Source organism: Puntigrus tetrazona, unplaced genomic scaffold, assembly GCF_018831695.1.
Source record: "Puntigrus tetrazona isolate hp1 unplaced genomic scaffold, ASM1883169v1 S000000148, whole genome shotgun sequence".
NCBI classification, from domain to species: Eukaryota; Metazoa; Chordata; class Actinopteri; order Cypriniformes; family Cyprinidae; genus Puntigrus; species Puntigrus tetrazona.
The window spans coordinates 3,091,821-3,110,000 of NW_025047824.1; the positions used below are offsets into that span (position 1 = coordinate 3,091,821).

At 38.3% G+C, this 18,180-nt stretch overlaps 1 protein-coding gene across 1 annotated transcript in view; it reads right to left on the reverse strand.

The window, feature by feature from the left end:
• Positions 1 to 5,594: 5,594 nt before the first annotated feature.
• plekhg5b (pleckstrin homology domain containing, family G (with RhoGef domain) member 5b) overlaps positions 5,595 to 18,180 on the reverse strand; it is a 54,858-nt gene continuing 42,272 nt past the window's right edge. The window contains 12 exon segments of the mRNA XM_043230286.1: positions 5,595 to 6,528; positions 7,137 to 7,285; positions 7,401 to 7,516; positions 7,630 to 7,762; positions 8,048 to 8,167; positions 8,310 to 8,447; positions 8,535 to 8,684; positions 9,186 to 9,296; positions 9,900 to 10,100; positions 10,224 to 10,319; positions 10,500 to 10,670; positions 13,165 to 13,368. Coding sequence (XP_043086221.1) covers positions 5,595 to 6,528; positions 7,137 to 7,285; positions 7,401 to 7,516; positions 7,630 to 7,762; positions 8,048 to 8,167; positions 8,310 to 8,447; positions 8,535 to 8,684; positions 9,186 to 9,296; positions 9,900 to 10,100; positions 10,224 to 10,319; positions 10,500 to 10,670; positions 13,165 to 13,368 — 2,523 coding nt within the window.

Below are 18,180 nucleotides of genomic sequence, written 5' to 3' on the forward strand. Positions count from 1 at the left end.
TAACAAATAATTATAACAAATTTTAGTAGAATAAAAATGGGTAAATAGAAGTAATTCATAACAACAATAATAAAAAAACACCCAAAAATTAAAATTTGCTTTCATTTAGCATATAAATTATGTGAACCGTAATATTTTATTTATTTTGTTTTGTTTTTTGATTTAAAAAAGTTACTTAATACATCAATAATACCCAAATTCGAGAATTTAGATTTGGTTCCTTTGGTGGCTTTTTATGTTTTATATATATATATATATATATATATATATATATATATATATATATATATATATATATATATATATATATGAAAAATCATAATGACAATGAAATAATAAAAACAACCGTAATTAAAACCTGTCAGGATGCTGTTTCTCCATCTGGTGTGTGGAGAGATATCAAACCTCAAACCGGATTTCCACGTCTCCTGTTTGGGTCTGTACACAATATTCCATGTTAACCTGATAAAAACCACTGTGCCTAATGAGGCCAGATGTTGCTTGGCAGCTTTAGTGACAATACAAAGGTCAATCAGCCGTTCTCATGCTGAGTGTCTCCATATGGCCGGTGCTTGTCGCGCAGCCCAGTAAACATACCTCATACCTCAGCTCCCGTTCATATTCCTCTTCCTCATACAAACACAACCTAAATCCAATCACCTCGGCCTCTAAAGAGCATGATGTTGATTAAAGAGAACTCAGAGAGGGATGTTCACACACACACACACACACACACGTCACCGGCGGGCTTACAGAGGGATTGTTTGGCAGACAATGGCGTCTACCTGCTCTTAATCCCAGAGCTGCGGAGAGTGCTGGGATTGGCGGCGTTTAATAAAGGAAAGTGCTCTCGTAATCTGGATTTGCCAAAGTGCCCTTTTGTGTTAATCAGACAATTTTTACAGGATGCTTTATGACATCTGTCACAAGGAGAAGCGGGAGTTTATGATCGTTTGTGTCTGAAGTGGTGACAGACGTACAGTACAGCGTCAATCAAAATAATCAAATTAATTGCACAAAAATTTATGTATTAATTTTCATATATATATACACTAATATCTAGCTTTCTGCATCTGAACTATATATTTTAAAAGAATATATATATATATATATATATATATATATATATATATATGTGCAAAAACAGGTTATTATTTTGCCTTGAACTAAATTTTTATTTTATTTTATTTCAGTTAATGATTAAAAGAAAATATTTTACATTATTACAAAACATGACTGTCACTTCTAAAAATGTGTAATACGATCAAAATGTAGACCAATATAAATATATAGGTTAAAGTTTTAATAATTTAGTTGTTTTGTCATTTTTTTAGCATTAATTTTTTTGGGTTTTTTTCAAAAATTTAACTAACTAAAATATTGCCTCAAATCAACTAGCTGAAATGTGCCTTCTTTTTTATCAATTACATTTTAGCCGTGGTTTTAACCCTGATTTTTGTGAAAAACATGATTCCCTTTTTGCCCATGATTCTTTGATGGACATAAAGTCCAAAAGAATGGGATTTATTTAAATGAAAATTGCAACATTGTTACGAAATATTCAAATCATCCCTGCTGACTAATGTATTTCATTTGTTTATATACCTGTGTTTGTCTATATATATATATATATATATATATATATATATATATATATATAATAAAATCACTGTACCATGATATTGTACTATGAGAAGGTACACACACACACACACACACACAAACAGCGCAGCTAATAGACTCAGGTTGTGTAATTACTTTTGGTCACAGCGTAAAGCTGCATTTTTATAATTAAAGTCCAGTGTATCAGCGATGAAGCATAATAAACTACTTCTAAAATGGAGGATTACATTGATAAGCCCCAGAAGGCCAGATGTGGGAATCGGGAGGGGGGTGGTTGGTCGGGGCTGGATCCGGCAAATCTAGGATGGGATTAATGCAGAAAATCCCATGGGCCGGAACGCTGTCTTTTCCATGAGGATTAGGGTCTTGTGTGGAGTCAACATGCTGTAATCCACCGATTAGCTGATATAATCACCTGTAAATACACCTTGGCCCGCACACATCCCAGAATGCCAAGCGCTGCCATGCACAGAATTTTGGCCAACCCAGAAAGATCTGATTGCACGAATGTCAAAAACCTGGCTGATAAGATGCATTACGCTTTTGAGGGGGGCAAATGTAAGAGGAGGCCGCGCCCCGCGTAAACACACGGCCCAGCATCTCGGCTCGTGTTTATGTTACAGTAAAACATATTCAGCGAGACAGACATTTGCTGCATGATGAATCAAAGCCGATCTGCGTTTGATTACATATACTGTATAGTCGAAGCTCGACAGATTGTAGATGAATGTGTATCAGTGGAAGTAACTGTTTATACAGCCTCATATTAGACCTTTCTAGATTACACTTTCTAATGTTTGACTATCTGCTGGAAAACCCTGAGGCCCAGTGACACTGAGATGAGCTTTTTTTTTTTAGAGTGAAGTAAGTTTAGGAAGTTCTTATATACGGTAAAACTGAGTGAGAAATATTACCTTAAAAGCTAAAGTGACATTAGCCGCCTCATGCAGAGCCAGTTCAATGACAGCGAATCAGCCTCACCGAGGTTTTTTTATTCTAATACTTCCCTCTAGTGCTCATGGTGAGGAACTACTTTTGTTTGCACTATTTGATCTTTTATCGACTCATATATTATTTATATTACCTATTACATTACATTATTATGTTTATTACTGTGTGTGTGCGCGTGTTTTTAACTTAAAGCTGCAGTCCGTAACTTTTGGCGTTCTACGCCTTGCGGAAGAACATTTTAGCCGGGACTACTTCTCTCGGTTTAAGTCTATTCGGATCGCAAGGCGAATAACGCAGGTACTGGGCTACTCCGAAAAATAGTCCAAATATAAACACTTATTTCAGGTGTACCGTAGTAATTTAGGACGAGCCAAAAATACAGTTTGGACAATGAAGTTATGGTGTGCTCGCTTATTATATAAATTTAAAAACACAATAAAAAAAAGTTACGGACTGCAGCTTTAAATACACGTTAAGCGGTTAAAACAATAGCGTTTATTTAAAATAAAAATAATTTGCAACATTATTCAAGCATTTACTATTTTTTTCCTAGGCAATATTATTGCACAGCATGGCATTTTTACTATTTCAGGCTATTATTAGCTACATTTACGTTGCGTTTAGCCCCTTATAAACTACTATTTAGGTTTATTAACGTAGCTAGATGAGCTTAACATCTCAGTTACTCCAAATTTAGTAAAGCACATTTGTCAACAGCATTATTCATATCCTTTTCTTTCTCTCTCTGAGGTCAAAAGTCACATCAAACTCTTGAGTACTGAAAGATGTCTTTTATTTTGAAAGACATTTAAGGAACACTCCCTCACATGGGAAAACAAGGTTATTTTGGTTCTTAGCAGATTTCAAAATCAATTCAACAAATGACATTGAACAAATTTAAGACAACAAAAAACAAATACAACCGTGAAGTGAAATGATACTATTATAGACCATATTATATATATATATAAAACAATGCAAGCTCAATAAATATGACAAACACAAAAAGCCTAATCAGTAAACACGTAATGCTCCATATTTAATTCGGGCAGGGTGATTTTTTTTTTGTTTCTTTCTTTCAAAAAGGGAGCTCAGGAGGACTTTAGTTTAAGCACTAGTCACTTTCAGTTCAACCTTTTGGGTAACAGCAGTATTGGCAAAATCATGAGATCACGGAAAAACAAAAAAAAAAAAAAAAAAAACAAAAAACCAAACAAACAATAAATCATCAATACATGTTATTGTTTGAAAACTAACGAACTTCCACTTAAACCAAACACCCTATTCAGTGTCAGATGATCTCTAATAAGTGCTCATCTAGTGTCAGGCGACGCTTCCCGAATCCTTAAACCTTATAAACCAAAATACAGATTTCTTTCAGTCCCGTCTTGCTTTTAATACCACATCTACTGAAGCATTTCAGATACTTGTTATGCATTTATGAATCCAACATACACGACACAATATACAGTAAGGGCTTCGATGCGCTCGTGTATATATAAACCACGTCTACCCAAAGATTTAATAGCATAAGCAGTTGCGCGACAGAAATATTCCCGTCGTACGAACGTAACACTGGTCCTAAAGTAACGCATAACGCGCCGCAGTGGCCGCTCAAGTCATACGAAGTCAAACAGTGATTTGGTTCAGGTGGATCTCACTCGGTCACACGCTTTCTCATTCACAAACACACACGGTCACGAACAGCAGCGCGGTTGACGCGAATCGAACTCTTAGAAAGCAAACAGGGCGATTAAGGAATCCGAGATGTGGCCTTTTTATTTTCATTTTCTCGTTTGCAATTGCAGAGTCACGTGACCCCGTTGAAACCTCGAACGTCCCACGGTAAGGGCTTCTTCGGGTTGCACTTTTCCCCGATCATTTTGTATATTTGGTTATCACCCGGATGATAGCGCCGTCTCTCGCCGAAAGCTTTGATCTCTTTAGAAGTTTTACAAAGTGCATGGGAGTTCATGAGTCTGCGGACGTCCCTCCCGCGGAGATGCGGCAGGGAAAGCTACACGAGCTGGGGAATCCATGCGGCCGGGACTCACTGGGTGGAGTGCATTCAGTCTCTCAACGCCGTCCCCTCAACGTCTGTGCCAGAAAGATGCTACACTTCTCTGAGGAGACAGGGGACGATGAGAGTTAGAAAACTTTTTAACACAGCAACGCAAAGCGCTCTCGGTACAAGAATAATATTTGATCTGAGGGCAGGAGGAGGACGTGCTGCAAAAGAGGCTGCGAAATTGCATTCGAAAGTTTGTCGACATACGATAAATTGTTAATAATTAATAATTTTAAAGCCCTAATAAATTTATTATTACAGTGAAATCAAATGGGTAGTTGTTTTTGAAGTCTCTTATATAAGCAGGTAAAGTAATAAAAAAGATAAATAACTAAAAGTATCCTGGCCAAAATGACTATTGTTCTTTTCATTGATAGCTTACTAATAAAAATGTACTATATAAACTAATATAACACTATATAAATTAAATGGTAGTTCCATTTGATATGATGTAATTATATATATATATATATATATATATATATATATATATATATATATATATATATATATATATATACACACACACACACACACACATTTGTCTTCGTTCTTGTCTTTAGTCAACATTTGTTCATCAAAGTTTTCTTCTGTTTATATAAAGGCTGTTGCCAATTATACAAAATGCGACAATTTTATATAAAAAAGTGAATTTATTATTAAAAAATAAAATAATAATTGAATTAAATTTTTATATTTTAATAAAATACCACTTAGTTAAAAAAAAAGAGCTACATAAATTAAGCAAGTGGAATATTTGTACAATTTGTATAGCAACTGCCAGCATTATAACAATTGTTTTAAGTGAGTTTTAATTTAATTAAATGAAAATAAGAAATAAAGTACATTTTATTTACTTATAAATTCTTTTTTTTAATTTATAATTAGTCCTTTTTTCTCCCTACGTCCTAATTACTGTAATAATAATGCAATGCAATCACAGACGTGACACTTACGAGGCTGTGAGGGTGGAGTTGAGCACCAGTGTGGTGCGTATCCTGTAGAGTTGGGCCAGTGTGAGTTTTTTGTGCTGCTGGGGTCTGTTACATCGGCCAGTTCTCTCCAGGCCACCAGGGGGCGAGAGCTCCCCGTCCGACGCGCTGCAGGGAATCAGGTTGCTACCAGCCTCGTGTGCAATTTTGGCCCGTCTCAATGTGTCCAAAAGCATGCCCGAGGGCAAGCTGCACGTGAGACTGCGGCTTTCTTCCGTCTCTGCATCCGTCCGGATACACTCGTCCGATTCTGCAGGTTTGAGCTCCGTCAGGCTCCTGCTGAGCGGCGCTTCTAAATGTTTAATCCTCTGCTCCCACGTGTGCCGACTTCCTGTGCGCTCCGTGGCTGCCCGGACCACACCGTGATTGCCGTTTTCATGGTTAACGGTGGACAGCAGGTTGTCCTCGGAGCGGGATTTGACGGCGAGTCTCTCTAAAAACGGAAGGCGACACTGGACGGGCGGCCGGCGCCTGGGCTTTACAGAAAGAGCCACTGAGTTCTGAGATCCGAATAAACTTTTGTCTTCCTCATCATCGTCTTCCTCTGCATTTACTTGCTCGTCGTCATCTCCCTCGTCGGCCGTCGTCTCCTTGTCGTCCTCGGAGTCATCTTCCTCTACCGGGGCCACTCGACTCTGGGTTTCCACCATGGACTCTGGAGAGAGGGTCCCGTAAGCGCTGTCCATGGACATGGAACGGCACTGTGGGTCCGGGTCTGAGCCCTCCTGACTGTCCGGATGGGGCTCAAAGGCCCGCTGGGGGACGTGTTGGGACAGACCGGCATCCTGGTCCGAATGACCACCTAGGTCAGGCTGAAGAGCAGAAGGATCCAAAGACGATCCAGACTCATCCATATCCATCACTGACAGGGTTTCTGTGGAGCCATCTGATTGGCTAAGACAATAGATAAGATAAGAAACAATGCTGTGGGTTTGTGATAAAACAAAAAGATCAGCAAAAACACACACATAGATAGATAGATAGACAGACAGATAGATAAAAAAAGTAGTTCAATCTAATCTATTGAATGAATTTTTTAATTATTTGCTTTTTTTTAATTTCAATAAATAAATTTTTACTATCAGTTAATTTTATGTTCAAATAAAATAAAGAAATGCATTGTTTAAAAAAAGAAAACAAAGGTTAATTTAATATAAAACCAGAAAAGAATTGAAAAATAATATGATATACAAACTAATAAAAAAACCCTAATACGTACTATTCGTTTTTGTAATTTTTTTGTTGTTGTAAATCTATATTTTTTTTTTTCTTTATTTGCTTTTTGTTTCATTAAACTGAATTTTGCATTTCTATTTCATCAACTTTGCCATTCACTTTGTCTAATAAGGTTGTTCCAAAGCAGGTTTACGGAGTTATTATAATATATAAATATAATACAATGCAATCATAAAATATGATTAAATTAGTATAAGGCAGTTATAATTTTTTTATTAATTACATTACAATAATTATAAATCACATTTAAAAATGAAATAAAATACCTGTTGCTCTGATCTTTATGTCTAAACTGAGGTGAACTAGCTGTGGAGTTACAGCTGTCCTCGTCTTCCTCCTGGTCTTCCTGAAGTCTTTTCTTCAGACAAGCCTTCTGTCTGCGAGCTTCCTCAGTCCGCAGCCGCTGCAGTTGATTCTAAAATGCATTTACAAGTTAGCTAAATCTTTAAACTCCTCTACCGAGAGAACACTTCTAATCATTTACAGTATCCGAAAGGTCAAACAGAGGTCGTTATTGGTGTGATTTTTACCTGCACATTGCAAATCGCATCAGTCCAACTTCTCCCCTGGGTGGTGCTGTTGGCCTGGAAAGAGTAGGCAGCCACAGCGCTCTTGAACTCATTGAGGTAGATGAGGACAAACGAGCCTAAGACAGGAAAAGCAAAGAAAATCATAACCGTTATTATTGCACAATGCACCGTTTGGTTCACCTCCTTCGTCATATCAAATGCATAACGTGGTTACGTGCTTGACCCTCACCTGTGTCTTTGAGTTCTCTGCACACCACATTATGCAGGAGGAGAGGCTGTCGGATCACTTTCACCTTCTCCAAACGCTTCACCGGTTTGGTGATCAGCAGCAGATCAGTGAAAAGGAAGCAGTAAACATCCATCTACACGAGACAAAACACGACAAACTACACATAAACTCACAGGCAGCAATAAAGCTTCGAGGAATCCTAAAGGGATGTTTCACCCAGAACTAAAACGTCTGTCATTTGCTCACATCATTTAAAATCTGTTTCTTGCTGAATACGAAAAAAAAAAAAAAAAAAAAAAAAATCAAAATATCGTATTTTTGTCTCACAGGTTGGGAATTACATTTTTGGGTGTACTGTCCCTTTAAGGACGGTGGCAAGCGTTAACTACATTGCTAATGTTTCCAAATCTGAACTGACCCTGCTGTCTTTGCCCTCTTTCATGCGGAGCGCCCCCTCCAGGTGCAGTTGCCTGGTTGCTTCTGGTGAAGTGCCAATCATCGGCGCGGTCAGGTCGATTCGGTTGAACTCCTTCAGAGCCTGTCGACATACGTCAAGAAGCGACGAGGGAAGTTAAATTAACCGCTTGCCACATAAATCACAGCTTGCTTAAACCAAAACCAAGTTTATCACACGAAACGATGCATTTCTATGCCTTTGGAGGCTAGATAATGGACCTTACCCTCTCCACCTCCTCGCTAGCTCCCTCCACAGCCTCGTAGGACTCCACTCGAGCCGAAATGGCGGCCAGTTTCTGCTGCTCCTGCTTCTGACGCATCTGAGAGTCTACACTGTTAATGAAGCTCTCCACACATGCCACCTGCAAACGTACACAAGCGCATTTGATGAACGCACTGAAAAACGATAACCGGGCCTCTGCGAGGTATAGCCTTGCAAAGCGTCTAACCATGTTGTTGAGCGCTTCTTTAGAGGTTTGGTCATCGGTTTTCTTCAGGATGGTCTTCAGGAGCAGAGGGTACTTGGTTAGTCTCTGGTGCGGTTTGGCTAGCATGTCCGCTAGCTTCAGACGGTTACACTGTTTGTTCGTTTCTGCCCACTGTTACGATAAAAGATTCACTGATTACAAACTAAGTTTAAATCAATAGGGAGACATTTACCGAAGCCGGTTTCTGCCACTGAGTACAATTTTTTTTTTTTTTTAAGGTTCCGACATTTTATCTCTTTTTTTCTTAGGACTGTGAGATACAAAGTCAGAATTGTGAGACATAAACTCGCAATTCTGAGTACATATCAGTCCTTTTTTCAGCTCGAAATTGGACTTTATAACTCATAATTGCAAGTTTACCTTTCACGACTTCATATCATATATATGAGTTACAATATCAGAGATATATAGTCACAATTCTGTTTATACCATGCAATTCTGATTTTTCTCAGAATTGCAACTTTATATCTCACATTTCTAACTTTATAACTTGCAATTGCGAGTTTATAATTCATTTTTTATTTTTAATTCAGTGGAAACAGGCTTCTATAGACATTTTATTTGTTCATTTTATACTGTATTTTGCTGTTTTACCGTTATGCGTTCACTCACCGTGATGTAGATCTTGAAGAGCTCGTTGTCTCTAAGCAGCGAACGCATGTATTCCATACAGCTCTCCTCCTCCATACAGTACCGCATGTACGGCTGGAACCTGGATGCAAACTATCCACACAAACAAGACACTTTTCACCTTTCGGCCAGAAGATAAGCAGCTTTACAACCAGCCTGTACATATTCAGCTTTCTCATCTGTCTATCCAAAGTGTTTGAAAACATTTGGTCATGCGCAGATGTCGAAACAAATTTCAGCAGATGTTTTTGAGACATTATATATTTTAATGCATATAAAAACATGGTTTTAAAGATGTTCATCGGTCGTTTGTACACGATGACTTGCTTTTTTCTTCCTTTAAGCATGAAGTCACTTCATTTTGATAATTTTTTCGGAACACAAGACTAATTTTGTTTCAAGGAAATAAAATATTTAAAATATTTACTAAGAATATTTTGAATATCAAGTAAATCTAAACATTTTTGGAAAATATATCCAAATTAAGTGATTTATACTTAAAAAGAAAATAAACACCTGCCAATGGATAAAAAAAAAAAAAATTCCCATAATGCAAGTTTCTTCGAAATATAAATTCACTTTTTTCCTCACTAATCTCAATTTTTCAGCTAGACAGACTCGGTATCATAACGCGTCTTTAATATGTTTATATATTTGCAATGTAAGACGAGACAAAAATACTCTCGTGAGACTCACCGTACTGAATCCCTGCTCCAGGTCCGCCGGGTCGATCAAGCTCCGTGTGCTCCGAGCTTTTTCCAGCACCGGAAACATGACTTGAACCCACAGCGTGGAGTGCAGATGTACAATGTCGTGGACGCTGCTGAAGAGCCGAGCGGGCTCCACCTCCAGCAGGAGACTGTTGTCCTGAAGGTTCAGCAGGCCACACAAGAAAAGCTGCACAAACAACAACCAGCATCCAGTTCCATTAGGGACACTTATTTAGAAAGAGAGCAACTTTAATAAGTCTTTGAAAGGACTGATACGGAAAAATGCACTGATAAGCACTGATGAACTTACATCAGTGATGACCCTGAGTTTCTTGATGTAGGTAGCCTCGGTTTGGATGAGCTCCCAGATCGCCTCCTGCTGCTGAAACTGACGTCGACTTAGACTCTGAAAAGAAGATTTCACATGTAAAATATCTTACAAATCAGACAAATGCTATTGGCTAATGGGTCGACTGAGGGTAATTGGTTATGTGTACATGTGTTCGCTCCAGCGATCAATCAAATGGTTATGTATGGTCCCATGGGATTACGTCCCAGGACAGAAGATCAGTCAGTGTGCCGGTACCTCGGGGTCCTCCAGCAGTTGCCTCCAGCTGTCCTCGAGTGTCAGGTTGGGCTCCTCCTCTTCCTCCTCCCAGGAATCCTGGTGGAAGGCAAGCTGAGAAGGAACCTTGGGCAGACCGAACTGTGTGTACGCCTGCAGCTTAGTGTGAAGCAGCTCCACGCGGTCCACCTCCTGACACACAGACATAAACAAGAGACAGTTGATCCTCTGGGATACACACTGACTTAACAAATGAATAAAAAATACATAAAATAAAAAAAACTGTATAAAGTCTATCTTTAAAACATCACCCCATTCCATGTAAAATAAATAATACTTTATTAACATCTATCTTATCTAATTGTACATTGTAATACACTCCAATATCTTTTTTAAAAGATGAACATTAAATGTTCAGCAAGGATTTATTAAATTGACCAAAAGTTGCAGTAAAGACACTTTTAAAAGTTAACATTAAAGTATTAACTCACATAAACGAACAATGATCGACATTCGTTACAGTGTTTATTAATCTTTTTTTATTGTTAGTAAATAAAAATAGAGTTCATTATTTGTTCATGTTAGCTCACGGTGCATTAATGTTAAAAACAACTCGTGATTTTAATGAATGCATTAGTAAATGCTGACATGAACATTAACTGCTGTAGAAGTATCGTTCAATTTTCAAGGTCCATGTTAACTAATATAGTTAACTAATGTTATAACTAACCATACTGTAAAGTGTTGAATGTAGTTCTTTTGGACAGAATCCAGAATTAAATCAGCAGTTTAGAAACATTTCTGAAAACTAGAGTAATGGCTGCCGAATATTTAGTGTTCATCACTGGAATAAATTACACTTTAAAATATATGAAAACATTTGGTAACACCTATTAGTTGTGTATTAGCATCTTTATTACCAAAAAAAGACATTTATCAGAGCAATTTAAGTACATATTAATTGCTTACTCCACATCCATAATCATACCTAAACTACCTAACTAACTATTAAGAATTAAGAATTTATTGAAGGAAAAGTTGTAGTTAATAGTTAACAGTAGTAATCTATCCAAAAGTTTTATTTTAGGTTGTATTAATATTTCACAGTGTTTTTTATTCTCAGATTTTCTTTTAATCACATAAAGTCTTGGTGAGTTTAAAAGACTTCTTTCAAAAACATTTAAATATCCTACTTAACTTTTAACACTAAATTTTTTTAATTTAAAGAACACCAAGGTTTTACCGCAGTACATGTCCAAAAATCACAGCATCGCCATGGTAATTATTCCCAAAATGCCATCATAGTTTGTTTTGGTGATGACAGAACATTTTTAAAATAAAAAGAAATAAAAAAGTTTGCACTGTGGCAAAATCGCAGCACAATTCACATCAGCAGACCGCCAAAAACTGTCAGACAGCTGAGGCGCTGCCTGTCTTTTCCAACAGAACACCCCCGACAGGGTTTATGACACCTAACAAACACCCCTTTTCACTAAACACCACCTTCTCTTTAACCTCACAATTAAAGCCCATCCATTCATGTCGGTGACCCTCTCTGGCGGCCCGTGTGCCACTGGGGCTATTGTCCTGTAATGGGATGGCTGGTGTACTTATGACGACTAGTATTTAGCATTGAGTGCTTCCAAACAATAGAGGCCAGACACAGATGGACTACAGGCTGCCTGTAGTGGCTGCAGGAGATGGTGCTTTGGCCCTGGTTAACCCTTCTTTTGTAAAAAAGAGAGTCCCAGTGGGAGGCAAGAACACCCCCTGTCTATCTTGTTTGGGGGTTTCATAGCTCACTGTGAAAGGGATGGAAGTGTGAAATGACAGGTGAGTGACAGCCACCGTCTCCATTGGTCATGCATCTGGTGTAAACGGAGGCCGAAACTTTCCAAAAGGGAGTTTTTAAGGCTCACGGAATTGCGTTGTATTGTTTTAGTCATCTATTAAAAGGAATAATTCGCCGAAAACGACCATTTGCCACTCCTGTCAATCTATTCATTTCTTGTGAACTGAAAAGCTGTGTGTTTTTACTAAACAAAAAAAGCAAACCCGTTATTATGTCCCCGAATCATAATTGATTTCTCTAGAAAAAAGGCTTTCCTTTGTTATCCTCTCGTATTGAATTCCACCAGCTTATTTGTTCAGAACTACTTTAGATTGTTTTTAGTCATAAACAGAGCTTGATCTGTGCATGTTTCTCTCCTGATTCAGACAAAAACACATTTTCACTGGAGAAAGCAATACTTCGGACAGTATCTTACTTGCATTTTGCCTGTAAATCATAATTTTAAGTAAAAAAAAACATCTTGGTAGATTTGCTATAAACACACACAACAATCTTCTCAAGATATTAATTGATGGACTGGAGTGGTGTGCATTAATGTGATTTTGATCAGCTGTTTGCATTCTGATGGCACCCATTCACTGCAGAGGATTTATTAGCGGGCAAGCAACGCAATGCAAAATTTCTTGAATGACCTGAGCCCTTTTTTTATAAACCATTATATACAATTCCAAGTTTACTGGAAACCAGATTATGGCGCAACCTGCTACAAACAGAGTTTCGGTTTCTTCGCATGAAATCTTTTTACTGGAAATCACAAGATGGAAAGTTGCACCATCACGCCTTTCTTTCCACGAGCTTCCTGTGGGTTTTCAAGATGAGCGAGATAAGGGTTACCTTTCCAGATCCGGCCCCGAAGAACACGCTGATGCGATTTGTGGCACGGTTCTTCCAGTTGTCCGGTCCGGCGGCGACACCGGGGAGCAAACCTCCTGGAGGCACGCTCGGTAAAGTCCCTCCTAGCATGGCCAGAGTGTCCGGGGATGGGATGTTGGCATCGCCCAGAAACTCCGTCATGTTCTTCCGCCGACGGGACTGACCCTGCGAGGAGGAAGAGATGGAAGACTGTAAGATCTGGGTGGGAATGAAAAACTGTTTACAAAAGAAGATAGAGGTTTGTGAGAAGCATATCAACCAGTATGTCGAGGGCAACAGATAGGAGAGAGACCGTTATCACCAACACAGAATGAGGGGTGTGAGAGGTAAACAAGAGATTTAGAAAAAGATAAATACGAAGAACTGATCTATTTATACACGCACATACGTAATTGAAAAATTTCAAATGGCGCATCACCCAACCACAGCTTGAAAAATTATATGCAATAAGTAATGCGTCATGATTCATTCCGATTTTTCCCCAACAATAAGATCCTGCTCAATCTTACAATTTCCCCTTCACATCATACCAAAGTCAAGGAGGTCAGCAACCCTGCTCGGAAAGATAAAGACTGCTATTGTTTCATAAGCAATTGTTCTGCTGGAGAACGTTGCGACATCTTTCTACTTAGACACGCTGCCTCTTACGAGCTGCAGCGAGTTAAACAAACAAACAGCTGTTTAGTTTCTAAGGAAATAGTAATCTGACTGAGCAGGAGGCAGACGGGCTTGTTGACCAGGGAATTCCACTGCCCCGAGCGCCGTTACCCATTAACAACTCCTGCAAATTCCAGAGACCGCTACGACATTTTTGGGGAATGCACGAAAAAACAGGAAAGGTCTAAAGACAAAACAATGGAATTCCCTAAACAAACAGCAGCGAAACTGATACCTGCCACAATAACAGAACTAATTGATTTGAACACTTCAGAGACTTGGGCAGGTGTTTTAACTAAATGCATTTCTAATAAAGTATCCAATCAAATTAGGACTTTTCAAAACGTTTTTGAAAAAAAGTCTTATATGCTTACATTCGATCAATTTATATATATATATATATATATATATATATATATATATATATATATATATATATATATATATATATATATATATATATATATATAAATTTGATCAAAACAGGTGAAAAATTACTATTTTAAAATAACCACTTTTTATATGAGTATATTATAAAATGTATTTTAATGTACATTTAACGTAAACGTATTCCTGTTGCGCATGATCTTTCAGAAATCTGGATGACTACTCAAGAAATAATCGTTATTAAAGTTGCTGTTTAATATGAGGATTTTTTTTAATTATTAAACCACTTGCATATCATTTTAATAAACACTTATGCTATGCATAAAAAAAAAACACAAGTTATTTTTTTAAACCATTGCTGTGCTTCACAAACATCTAAATTGACTACCAAGCTATGCACTGTAACACTCGAAGCATCTATACTGGCTGTTTAGAATTCCATTAAGAGCTTTTCTGTTGGGAGGGCAAATAATAAACGTCCCTGCAATGAAGGAAATAAAAGAATGATGGATTGGCCACTATGCCCCCCTTGCTAAATTTAGAACTGAGGCAGATAGACGGGCAGACGGCTTTGATGAGGGGAATTTTGCGGAATCTGGGGTGAAAGGATGAGGACACAGATGTCAGGAAATGTCCCTACTTTGAGGAGGATGGACAGCGGACATCTCAATGCTGGTTATAACCACACTACCAGCACTAGGGATGCAAATTCAAGACATTTTTATGACCGTTTTAGGATTTTATCATGGGTTCAAATTATATTACGCACAACCAACAAAGGACGTACCGTATAAACATCAATGAGTAAAACAAACAACACATCAAAAGGAGTCCTCCTGTTGAAAGCCACACATCTATAATTTACATGGATTGATAAATCAATATTTAGCTTCCCCCCCCACCACTTATTTCCACTTTCCACAAAATGAAACACCATTTTTGATAAAATTTACAGAGCACCGGTAAAGCAAAAAAAAATTCTCCATAAGCTAAAGATAATTTTGTTGGAATGACACCCACTTTTTGGATCAGTTGTAACCGGCAACTCTTATTCTCGGACAGACTGAATGACTGACAAATTTACGAAGCAGAACAGGGTTCCTAGAGCGTATGGTCTACTCACCATGGAAGCGAGCGGCATGTCAAATGAGAGGTAGACCATGGTAATCCCTCAGCTGGGTTCACAGAGCCTGACCCATGCTAGAGCCAGCTGCTGTGATCACTCAAAACCTCCTCTCTTCGAACGTTCACAAAAACACCAATAGATACACAAGTGCTGTAGACCGCCGCAACTCCTGGATGGTAGTTAAGAGATTTCTTGAAAAATAATAAATCCCTATTTGTGACTAAGCGGCCCTAAATTTACTTGGGGGGGAAAAAAAACGAGGTTCATCAGGGCTCCCTACGAGGTCCTTTCTAGTTTCCCGATGCTTCTCAACCTGCAACAAGGGGTAAAGCTGTCCAACTGAGCCTGTCTGCCTGCATTACTGAATAGGACAGCCCAAACGTCATGGCAACTAGGAGGATCCTGTCCCATTGTGTGGGACAGGAAAAAGAGGTGTGGCTGCTTAAAAGACAGAGAGTCACATGTAACGAGGGAGGGCAGAAGAAGACAGCTTGCAGGGTCCCAGAAACACATCCTGGTGCCTCAAAAAGTCCACCTTTGGCAACACATTTCTTTCATTGCAAAGTTTATAATAATTTACTCTGGTCCCTTTATACAGAAAACAAACAAGTACACATTTAAGAAAAGCACATACTTTTTAAACGACAAAACTGTTAGCGCAAGTATATTCATTTAATGATTTAGTCTGTCACCATAAATGAGAGGTTCTGATGATCCTCTGGATTTCCAAGCATCCCATTCTTCTTTACTGTACCAGGGAAATGATCTCTGCAATATGAAACTTTGGGGAATCCCAGACTGTAGTATGTGCTACATCAATTCTTGAATTTCTGCATGATTATTATTTTATGTATATAGCCATGGCTTACTTAATGATGTGTAAGTCTTTATGATGTATGACGATGTATACTTTTACATAAAACAAACCGGTTCATCGTCTTTAATGAAATGACCAAGTGAATAATATTCGTTAATAGAGCTTCTTAGCAAATGAGACCCAGCCCTTGTTTAGCTCATAAATAGCTCATTAGCGTGCATGTATGCATGACCTGATGCATACTGAAATTATACATAATGGATATAATACACAGTAAATCCTTAAAGTCAACAAACTGCTCACAATCCATTTACTTGGATAATGTAAGTGATATTCAGAGAGACAAAATGTAGGGTGAAACTGGTCAAAAAAGGTAATACATTAATATTATTACAACATTGACTAAGCAAATCTTCAATAAGAAAAATACAAACTATAAATTAATTTCTTAATGCCAACTACACATGATAAAAATGAATATATAACATTAATAACTCAGGAATCATGTTTAATGTTTAGCAGTCAGCTGAGATGTTTATGATGACACCGGTTGAGTTTACTAGCACTCAAATCAATTCCTTTTTCAACCTAGTTAAACTATTACAGCTTACCACAACATATTACTAAGCCTTCCTGTCTGAGACTCTGGTTCCTATCAACAGACTGACCACTGGGAATCGATGCATGTAACTTCCTTGTTACTTAAACCTTCTAGACAACATAGTTCAGCTGAAGAACATCAACCAATCTGAAGATAAGAACAGATACGGCGAAGATAAGACCAGCTTTTGATCAAGCTTCAAATAATGATGAAACAAACAAAGGGAAGTGGAAGAACAGTTTAAGTGACCGACACTTAAGCCACAAAAGCATGTTAGACAAACACCATTCTGACCAGGTCACATTTCATCTCTTAACTTTACCTTGAGTGTCAACATAGCACTAGTCTCAGGGCCAACAACACCCACAGAGTCACACACTTCACTTAGTCAAAGCAGAGACAGAACAAAGAGCCATTGAAGCTTAAGGACGAACGATTAATCAGTGATCAAAACCACGATACGACCTTATCGTCTGTCTAGCACTGGGGCCCAAAACTTGTGTCATCAGCGGAATGATGCTAAAGGCTTTCCATTACGTGCACATTCAGCTTCCATCGCACACAGACACGTAGCATCTTCCCGCTCAATACAATCATTTACGTAATAAGAAACACGGCGGCGTACAATCAAAATGATTGAAGCTTAATAATTGACGAAGCATTCATTGAAACATCACGAATAACTCGTTGCTTTACCTGACACTTTGTTGGCGATGGACTTTTGAGAGATGCTTCACCAGGCAGACTTTCGGGATTCATGTGGAGGAGATCCCAACTGTGCCATGAGGACAGACGTCCAAAACGTACCATGATCCAGCCTGGATGCCCTCTCTGACCTCGCTCAAACACTTAAGCGCACTTCCTACTCTAAACGTCAGCAGCCAACATCCAGAGAGGAGGCAAAAAAATGAAACAAGCTGGAAATCCCCTAAACGCGCTCAATGTCTGGATGGCAGCGAGTAGTTTTTAAGCTTTTGCTTCGTGACTTCATCAATCTACTCCTCCCATCTCTTCCAAAGTCAGTTTCCACATCCCAGCAAACAACAATCACACAGTAGACGCTGATCCCTCCCCCCAGGAGACACTCACAAGATCACTTCCTTACTGTATGGAAGTACTAGATACTCATGGGAGCAAATCTGGGTCATGTTACACCACAACGGCAAAGGAAACAAAAAAGAAATCCCAATACATTTTCATCAAAACCATTTCCTAATAACAGTAACAAAAAAAATATTTTTTATATTGTGCTGCAAAAAGTACTGGAATCATTGTAGCATTTGCTGGCTGTGCGACTTTATGACTGGAAAAAAATAAAGGAATCTCCCTAAATGCAAACGTGAAATTGTCTTGCAATTGTCCAAAATAATAATGAAAGTAATGAAAATT